The following is a 10,274-nucleotide window of genomic DNA, read 5'->3' as shown; positions in this document are numbered from 1 at the left end:
TAAATGAAATAAATAAATAAATATTTTATTTTTAAGTAAAATTAAACGATGTCAAGTGTTAACTATCTTCTTCAATTAACGCATGAATTAATTATTTCTCCTTATATTTAAAACTAGAGGGTACAAAACTTATATCTAAACTCTGGATTCTCCTCAGTATCTGTCTCTTCTGGCAATTGCTCTGAAGTTGTTTTTCATTAGGAGTTAATTATTTTCTTTGTAAAAAAAAAAAAAAACTCCAATCCAAATCCAATCAAAGTTACCAAACCATCATTTCCTATTATGTTTTTATTAGTTTACAACGGGTATACCTGTCATCAAACTATCACCAATACACTCAAATCATAATCATAACGTAACTGATAACACCACCAACATGGACAAAACAAAATGGTTAAAAAAGAATAAAACAACATAAATCACACAAATCTTGTAAAAGGCTTTCTTCCCACCCTTGCGGGCAAAGACACTGTCGAATCCACACTCACGTTTCCTATAGATTCAAGAGACTGAAACTTGTCTGGCACCCTTTGATCCTTACCTGAGAACCCTTTAGACCATTTGAAAGATCCAATTCCCTGTGACAAAGGGAATGAGAGCCTCCTCTTTGAGTCAGTACTTGTTGGAGTCCCCCCAAGCCTTTCTCTAGGATTGCTACTAGCACGTACTTTGGCCTGTGCAGAGAGTGTTGGAGCCATGTAGTTTGGCACTGAAAATGGTGGGCAGCTTGTGAGGCTCTCATCATCCTTCAGTGGAACATCAAAAGGTGAATTTGCTCCTACACCCCTTGGTCTTGCAAATTTAGAGCCTGAGCTATTTGCCTGTGGAGTTCTGAATGGAGGAGTTCGCGCCGGCTTTGAAGATGTCACTATGGTTGATTTTGTGGACTTTGGTGTGGGAGTGTCCATGTTGTCAAAGGCAAAATGAGGCTGCTGCTGCTGCTGCTGTCTTTGAGTGCTGGAGCCAGGTCTTGGACTAGTCTTCTGTTCTGAGTATGGTCTTGGAGGTGTGAGTTGGAAATTCTTCAAGACTTGTCTTTCTTGTGGAGTTGCTGCTGCAGGTGCTTGCCTTTCCAACCAGTTCCACCACCAAGGAAATCCACCAGATCGTGTGTCTGTCACTGGGGTGTGAGTTGATTTTGGAGTGGCTTTCCATAGCTGTTTGGCATAGTCAACAAAGTTATGACAAATAGAGATTTTGTTATTCCAATGGAGACAATGAAAATTTGAAATCAACTCACAAACATTTCTTTTAAAATGTTAGTTTCGAAAAATTAGACCCTGATTGATAAATTTTTCCATACACACTCGTAAGATAAGAAAATAAGTAGGTAAAATTCATTGAGCCTCTCTGTAAGCTGAAATCAACTTATGCACCTTAACTTTTGGAGAGTTAAATGAAAAATGTTTCTACAACAGTTAATTGCATAAGTTGGTTTCAACTTATGTGAGAACTTAATTCATTTTACCTTCTTGTATTTTTCCTCCTATAAGTGCATGAAGAAGTTAATCTGAACATAACTTTAGGAAAGTAATAGAATGAGAGATTCTATTTAAAATTGGACAAAGAAAATAATAAAAGGAATGCAGAAAGTGCCTTTTTCTTTTTGATGATGATTTAATACTCTCTTTTTACTTTCAAAGAAAGAAAAAGCAAACCATAAATGGAAAGTGTAGATTGTGTCGATGAGTACCTGATGTGAATATGCAAATGCCATTGCTCTTTCTCTTTTGATGATTGCTTCCACCTTTCTCTGCAACCTTGCCTCTATCTCCTCTTTTGTCAGTAAGCTATCATCCCACTCTTCATTACCTGCTTCAGACTACACCCAAATTCCAAATTATTAAAATCCCTTGGTTTGATTTACATAAAAATGAAGGAAAACGGAAATACAAACATGCACACATTTCGGAATATGGTAGACTATATTAGAATTCCACCATATATTTTCATGTTATAGTGACTAAAATCATACTAAGCTACTAACATCGTATCTAACATGATATGTCATGAGGAAGAGCATGCCCATCTATAGTTGAAAAGTTCAAGTTGTGACTTGTGATTGTACGCTCCTATGATTATGTATGCAAATAACTATAATATACCACCACGAACTTGAATTTTTCATTAAAATTTATTTTCCTGCTTTTAATAAAGCAAATTAGGCTAAACTGGTTCGGCTAGTCATTAAATTTGAAGGTGTCAGCTAGCTGGTAAAGTACATTGCCGTGAATGTAAGGACTTGGAACAAATCCCACATTCACTTGGGAAAGAGTAAAGGAAAAGAGAGAGAGCTACCTACCATTGTGTAACCCACATTAAAAGACAAAATGCAAACACACAACTTCTCCATTAAGGCAACACTACAAAGTGAAGGGAACATAGTGTGTGTTTGGAAACCAATTGAGTTCAAACTCAACCAAGGCTAAAAAAAATTATACTTACAAATTTTTGCTTTTTTTACATCGGAATGCATATTTTTTCGTTGAACTTGATTTTAAACCGGTATCCAAAAATTAAAAAAAAAAAACAAAAAACAAAAACAACAAACTTGTATTTGTAGTTGTCACAACTTTCAAGACATCTCAACTAAGAAGCTTGTATTTTGTTGCTTTCAGTCAAACTTAGGTTTGAGCATGTCAATTGCAAAGGCAAACACACTAATAGCCTTTTAATACTGAAGTGCCTAAATTAGTAAAAAGTAGTTGACATTTAATGTGAGTTGGCTATGCATAAGTTCTTGACACTTAAGCCATAGTTAGTTCCCGTTACTTAGCCACTAGCAGCTGAACCTTTTGTTTATCAACACAAACAAGTTAAATGCATTTATCCATTTTCCCATGTTTTCAACAAGTTTCCCATGTTAAGTTAGAAAAGGCTTACAGTGAGTTTGCCCAAGGTACTTGCTGCATCCTTATCGTTCTTGAACTCAGCTTGATATCGTGCCTGGTTTTCCAACATCTGGATCCTTCTAGACTGAATCTGAGATTGAACTCTCACTAACAGCTGCATGTGTTTCATGGCATTTACTGTCTGCCTCTTCACATTCTGTCCTCTTACCACTCCTTGAAGCCTAACCAGACCCTTTAGAGCTCTAAAACTCCTCCTGGCCTGCATTGCATTGCAACAAATACTATATATCACAAGGTTCATCTTTGTTTAATGAAAATCAGGTAAAATTATTGGATCAAGGAGCATTCTTCATGCAAACGCTGACTCAATTGTAACCCCTACATTTTCTTTAGATAATTTTCAAGTTTTACAAAAAAGACATGACTGAATTTGTTTTTGCCAGAAAATAAATAGCATAATGTGCTTTTATGTTTCATTTTCTGATTGTTGGACAGACTTAACTGTGAATTTATGCATTTAAATGAAGAACAATAAATTATATAGTCTAAAATACAAAATGAAGAGTGAGACTTACTAATTAGGAAGTAGGACCCATATCATTATTTGAGTTGCCATAAATTTCATTTATTAATAAGGAGTTTGATTGAAGAAGTGTGTTAGAAAGTGTTATTAGTATTTTTCATTTTGAAGATGTGAACCTAAACAAATTCTTTGTCTTTTGTATGCTTGTGCCCTTCTTGCATAGATGGGAAGCATGCATTTCCCTTTATTACATCATCCTTATTTCCCAAGGGACAAAGTATTAAATGCTCTGGAGATGCATAGAAAATCATGATGGGATGCATTAATAACAAGTTTTAATAAAACATTTCCATATTTTTATTTGTTAACATTTGTCTTTCTACTTTAATTCCTTAACATAGATCAAAGGGCACACATTAACAAATCCTAAATTCTATTTATGGCATTCACAAGAACACATGAAAGCCTACTCACCATATAACCTCTGTAAGCAGCCTGGATCTTAGTAGCTGAGGCTTGCTGTTGCCTCAAAGTTGGTTCTGGTCTGTAGCCAACCTCCTTGTGGTGATGAGCATTCCGGGAAGATGCCGCTTTGGGAGAGGTAACTCGCGGAGAAGAAGCCCTTGGAGAAGCAGGCCTTGGAGATGGAGGCCTTGGAGAAGGTGCCCTTGGAGAAGGAGGCCTAGGAGAAGGAGCTCTTGGAGGGACATAAGGTGGTGTTTTTGGTCTCTCAGGAGGAGTGGCAGGCCTAAGCCCCAGTAGTTGCTGCTCCCTTTCAAAGTCCCCAAAGATTTTCTCAATGCTACTTGGCTCTCTGAAGAGGGGGATGAATGAATTGTTCTCTCCATGCCTTATTTTTCCTACTCCTTTCTTCTTCTCTTTTGTGCCTTTGTTATCAGAATCCTGCTGTATTATGATTAGATATATACATACGCAGAATGGAAACAATTTTATATTGCTAACAAAACTTGCTGCAAACACTCACTGACTTCCAAATAAAATAACCATCATCAGGTACATGTTGCTTTCTGCTTCAAAGTTCAGACAAAAGGGAGTAACAACTTAAAATTAAAGCAATGTGATGTAAGAATGTTGGAATGAAAGGCAAGCAACCTCCTAGATCACTTTCCAATATTTCAAATTTTCTATGTGGTTATGGAGGAACCTAATTGACGTTTGACAGATTTCCTAAAATGTGAAATATCATTTATTTATACATCTAAAATGCCTAATTGACAAGAATTTCAGTACCCTAAAAACATTGTAGGTCCATAAGGATAAAATTTATTAAGATTACTATTGATCTGTCCCTTACGATTTAGTCTTACTTAATTTGCTACAAATTTTTCACCATAATTCCAGCCTTCAATGGTTAATCTTTTTGGCATCTAATAGGGGTGCCAAAAGAAAATCAAATATAACACCAAGAACAACATACAAAAATAAATCAAGCATTTCACACTTCTCTGTGAAAGGACTTATATTGCTTACCTTCCCCTTGGAGTGGTGTGTGAAGACCCTCTTGATTGCAGAAAACCAACTCCCCTTCTTTCCCATGTCAGTAGCATTACTGTTTCTTCCTGTATTAGAAAATGAAGAAAAAAGATCACGGCCTATGCATGCTGGTTCTATTTAAGAATTAATGATTTTTCATCTGGCTTCAAATATAAGATGAAATCAGCTCTTGTAACACACAGCAAAGATGTATGAGATGAAGATGGACTAGTATACAAAACCACAAAAACGTTCTTACACACACACACACACACACAACAATTCCTTACATGTAAAAATCTATATGAATGAACAATATGGCGTTTCTTTATTACATTTATGGTACATATTATGTTTCTTCTTTACCAACGGAAGAAATTGATGAAGAGAGTAAAGCTCACCAGAACGATCGCCAGCAAGGAGGCAGCATCTCTATTTTATTTTCAGGCTGTTGATGGCCAAAAAATAATTGAATAAATAAACAACAAATGAAATTAAATGAAAAATCTTCATTCAACCAAGGGAATAGACCCCTTTATGCAGAGGAGACAAGAAGAAGAAAGAGGTATAGTTTTTGTATTAACAAAGATACCTATCTAATGGTACACCACAGAATCAATTAAAGCTACATAGAAAGAGTATGGAGTATAACTTAAGGTGAGAACGAAATTTTCAACTGAAAAATGAAAACAAACGTATAAGAAAGCAGAATTGTCAAAACAAAACGCCAAAAAAGAAAAAGAGGAAATAAAAATTTTGTTCTAGAAACCAAGGAAAACTGAGACTGAGAAGAAAGAAAATCCTACATGATCTATGAAATGAAAGCCTAGTCAATTCCAATTGAGAAAAAAGAAGGACCAAGTTAGGAACACAACAGAGAAAGAGTGAATTGTTTGTTTTCCCCCAGTTTCCACAAAAACGAGAAAACATAATCTTCTGACAGGCTCAATAGTTAAGAGGATCCCGAGGTGAGGTCAGTTAATGCTATGTTGATTAAGAATCACAATTCAGACAAGTCCATGTCCATAATAAGATTGATAACCATAATAACTAACAAATTTAACACAGCCCCAAAAGCTAAATCTTGAAAACATATATTATTAACAAACACAAAACACTAGGATCATAGAAAAGATACCTTGTTGGTTGGAAGATGTTGCAAGAACAAGTCCTAAAAGTGCTGCAACAAACACAGAAGAGGGTACCCTCTCTCTAGCTAGCTCTTTTTCTAGCCTCCCTCTCCTTTCCAGCACCACATGATTCTCCTCCTTGGCTGGCTAAGCTTTCTAAAATTCTCTCTCTCTCTCTAGAGCTTAGAATCCAATTCCCTTAGGCTGTGTGAGGTTACTTTTCCTCAAGCCACCTTTCACCTTTTGAGGGATTTATAAATTTCTTTGTTTTGTGGGATATATAATTTTACTACTAGCTACTTTCTTTTGGTTCCATGATGATGATGATGAGAGAAAGAGAAAGAGTAGGCTGGTTGGCCACTTTCTCACTCAATGTGGACAACTTCAACCAACTTTACTTCAATGGGAAGACTATGTGGACACCTACAAAAGAATTACATGCCACTTATTATAAACGGTTGAGTTTGGTACCCTTCTCTTTATTTCTTCCTCCTTATTAATTCTATTCTAATTAACTTTCATTATTGCAACCTTACCAACATTTTCATCTGCACTGTTATTTTTATATCTGACAAAAATGCTGCTTTGCAAATTTAAAAAGCATGGACTTTTATTTATGGCACTGGCATGTAGGTGTTGTAGCTTTCTCATAATGCTCTCATCAACACGCTTCTTCAGAGACTGAAACACACGCGCGCACTCTTGGACACACGTGCGTACTTTGTGTTGTATGCTCTATATCTAATCTAATGGAAGAAATTGGAAAAAAGGGGTTTTTTGTGCTTTGCATTGCATCAACTCAGGTACTGAAAGGTTCAATCTTGTCGGATATTATTATTATTATTTGAGTAGTTGATTTGTAACATTTCCCATGAAATATGGCAACGTCATGAATAAGAAAAATGCAAATTATTTTTTGTAAATCTTGCATTCTAATTTATGTTCTTTTGTTCCTTCCATGATGTTACACTTGATTTAAATTATTATTATTTGAACTCGGATGTGATTCTAAACAAGAGTGATTACGTGTTGGTATTGACAAGGTTAAGGATTAAATGCCACGTTAATATTTTGACAAGTCTTGGTTTTGCCTAGAGTCAAAACCAGAGAAAAGGTGATATGTGATGCACGATGGAACACTTTCAAAATATTTATTAAAAAAAAAAAAAACTTCATATTTACAAATAATTTCAGAAGTTGAAATGTTGAACATTTGCTGTTCTCACCTTCAACTTTGGGAAGACAGGTACCGTTCAATATGGGCTTATATAGATAATAAATTGGTTCAAGATTTTTATAGAAAGAAAAACATTAAAAAAAGTTAGGCTTTATGTAATTCAATAATAAAATAAAATTGACCTATCATATTGGTCTATTTAAGTAAATATAACCATTACTTTTTTAATAATATTATTTATAATATTAATCATATATTTATTTAGTTATTTATTAAAGTATTAAGCATATTAACATACATAAAAAAGTCAAGTCCATAAGTTTATTAAAAGATAAACTTAATTTCATATTAGATTTTAAAAATAAATTCATATCATTAGACAAGTTATGTTCGACTCTTACAAAGTTTAACTACCTTTTATTATCATGTCCAACTCTTGAAAAATTAGTTTGTTAATCTATATAGGATACACCATACCTATATGAAAAATTTAATATTAAAACAAATCTTTAAGTAGGTTAACATGTTAAAGTTAGAATTTGGAAGAAAAAAAATTGTCTAATCTTAAAAAAGATGCGTAAAATGCGTAAACATTAAGTAATTTAAGTTAAATTTGAGTCTTCAATTTTTGTAAAATAGATTAGACCTCTTTAAGTAGTGACAGAAGGAAAGGGTAATCCGAGGGACCATGGTCCCTCCTAATTTTAATATATGTATAAATTACTATAAAAAGAATAAATTTATGGTCCCTTAAATTTATAAAAAAAAATATATTATAAATTGATATATGGAAACTATCATATATATGATTCTTTTTATATATATGAAATAATTAATTAATTCATCAAAATTAATAATAAAAAAATTTAATTTAGTTGAATTAATAATATCTTAAATTTAAAAGACGAAGATGGTATTGTTTTTGTTTATATATTTGTTTATTTATAAAAAAATGTGTTTATATATAATATTTTTATATTTCATGGGTAAAAATTTAATTTTTTTTTCATAAATCAAATTTTTAACTATTCCCTTGTGCTTAAGTAAAGTCTTATTAGACCTAACCTATTTTTATAACTAGGGTATATAAATCATATTGGGTCGTCCATTTAATTCATGATTATTGTAAGGTGTGAATTTCAAAATTATGTAATCCATTTAAATGTGAGCTTTTCAATCTAGTTTTTCCATCTTCCATTTCTTTCTGGTCTATTTTTTTTCATTTACAAGACTTAAATCAATACTAATTAAGGAGATCCACACTAATGATTTATTTTTGTGTGTTTAACAAATTTGATCTATGAATTAATAAACTGAGACGAAGAATTTTATTTTTTTATTTATTAACTAATTGATTTATATTTTATTAATATATTTATTTTATCATCAAATTTAATCAATTATTAATAATTAATAACTTAAACAATCACAATTTTTTTTTAAATAAATTTTACTTTTTTATTCTTAGTTTGTGGATAAGGATGAAAATAGACAAAGAAACCTATTAAGGACATACAACCTAGTCTATTTATTAAAAATCATAAACCCTAAACTCTTCATAAAGTATTTTTTTTAAGTAAAAGGATCAAGTTTTAGAATTTTAAAAAAAGTTTATTAGGCTTGGTAGACCAATCAAATTAAAATATTAAATATTGTATTTTATATATTATATATTAATTTATAAATATTTTTATTTAATATATATATATATATATATATTAATAATTATATATTTAATATTTTGGCCTACTAACCTATTTGAACCTACTTATGCATATTGGTTTATTAGTAGACCTCATATAAAATAAGGCACGTAAATAGATTTATAAGACATTAAACTTTTAAATAGATCAAATCATTCATTAAAAAAAACTTATAACAAGTAAATAGGCTAACACTCAAGCTTAATAATTTTTTTATAAACAAGGCTTAACTAGTGACTTGGCCTGTTTCTGTTCCTATTTGTAGATTAGTTTGTTTGATTGTGAATTACATGAGAACAACATAGCAAAAAAAATAGAACTTATTTTCAACTAGAATTGAATTAAAGCAACCCATTATAAACTTGTAAACAAATGTAAACTAAACCTAAATAAACTTAATTGACATGTATACTTACTTCTAATTAGTAACTGTATATGGATAGGAATTTTGTAATTACTCGACTGTAGCAAAGAGCATCATCCTTTCTTTCATTAAATAAGAATGGAAAAACAAGATATGACCCATGAGTCAGCTAAGTAAAAATTGGCAGGTCGAGCTAAACATTATAGCTAGTCCACCCTACCTAACCCACCAGCTCGTTAGGCTAAATGATGGGTCAAAACATGTTGATCTATCATCCTATCTACTTGTTTTCTTCTTCTATTTTTTATGTATATGGGAGACACTCCCTTTCTTGGGTTAGGAGACTAGTAAACACTTTTTTTTTTCACGATAAAGTTATTCTAAAACATTGGTTAGTGAAAAAAATATGCATGTTTGTGAAAATTAGGCCTTATTTTTGCCATAACTTTAGATTGTGTTTGGCAAATACGCAACAATTGGATTTTTAGACAAAGATGGGAGCAAACTCGAGTCACAAATTCTATAAATAGAGTCATGGTACAACAATTGATGTCTAGTTTAACTTTTGAAATCTCTTTGAATAAAAGAATGACTCCCACTTCACTTGTAGAGTTGTAATTAATCTCATTCTCATTTCAATTTTTTTATGTGGACTAACTCGTCAACTCAAACTTAAATAAATAGATCAAGGTGTCTAACTTGTTTATAGTTGGCGGATAAGTATGACCTGTTCTAATCCATTTTTGTAGGTTAATGACAGATGGAACCAAAATGAGTTTGATTAGTCCATTTTACCACTCTATCATTATTAGATAATCTAATGGTGAATCTAAACAATATAATATAAAATAAATTGTGCATGTCTTTCCACTAGAGCATTATTCAATAAAAGAGGTTGGGCTTACAATGATTCCTTAGGGATTATTTTGCAAAAATCCAACAATTCAGCTAATGTATGGAGACCAATTAGCACCATTAAAAACATTTGAAGTCTTTCATTATATTGACTATTCAATTAGTTGATTAGTTAA

At 32.2% G+C, this 10,274-nt stretch overlaps 1 protein-coding gene across 4 annotated transcripts; it reads right to left on the bottom strand.

Moving 5' to 3' along the window:
• Window positions 1-248: 248 nt before the first annotated feature.
• Window positions 249-6,256, bottom strand: IQD13 (IQ-domain 13). Of its 4 annotated transcripts, none has more exons than XM_020350987.3 (7): window positions 6,008-6,255; window positions 5,271-5,317; window positions 4,867-4,955; window positions 3,850-4,281; window positions 2,884-3,111; window positions 1,694-1,822; window positions 249-1,157 (listed from the first exon to the last, which is right to left on the bottom strand). In XM_020350987.3, the coding sequence occupies exons 3-7, from the start codon at window positions 4,930-4,932 to the stop codon at window positions 420-422; spliced, it is 1,593 nt and encodes a 530-aa protein (XP_020206576.1). In that variant the 5' UTR covers window positions 4,933-4,955; window positions 5,271-5,317; window positions 6,008-6,255; the 3' UTR covers window positions 249-419. The 4 variants fall into 4 exon arrangements, with proteins under 4 accessions (XP_020206576.1, XP_020206578.1, XP_020206577.1 ...); XM_020350989.3 differs by having other exon boundaries at window positions 3,850-4,278; window positions 6,008-6,253; XM_020350988.3 differs by lacking the exon at window positions 5,271-5,317 and having other exon boundaries at window positions 6,008-6,256.
• Window positions 6,257-10,274: the final 4,018 nt, after the last annotated feature.

Source organism: Cajanus cajan, chromosome 3, assembly GCF_000230855.2.
Source record: "Cajanus cajan strain Asha chromosome 3, NIPB_CcT2T_4, whole genome shotgun sequence".
Classification (NCBI taxonomy): domain Eukaryota; kingdom Viridiplantae; phylum Streptophyta; class Magnoliopsida; order Fabales; family Fabaceae; genus Cajanus; species Cajanus cajan.
The sequence above is the reverse complement of the archived record's forward strand: the minus strand, read 5'-3'. Positions and strand labels throughout refer to the sequence as shown.

Bases quoted from the DNA above. Each gene is read 5' to 3' on its own strand.
- IQD13 (XM_020350988.3), bottom strand. From the start codon at position 4,932: ATGGGAAAGAAGGGGAGTTGGTTTTCTGCAATCAAGAGGGTCTTCACA. The intron at 4,282-4,866 runs GTAAGCAATATA...ATCATAATACAG, and splicing joins CACACCACTCCAAGGGGAAG to CAGGATTCTGATAACAAAGG. The intron at 1,158-1,693 runs GTACTCATCGAC...TATGCCAAACAG, and splicing joins CATTTGCATATTCACATCAG to CTATGGAAAGCCACTCCAAA.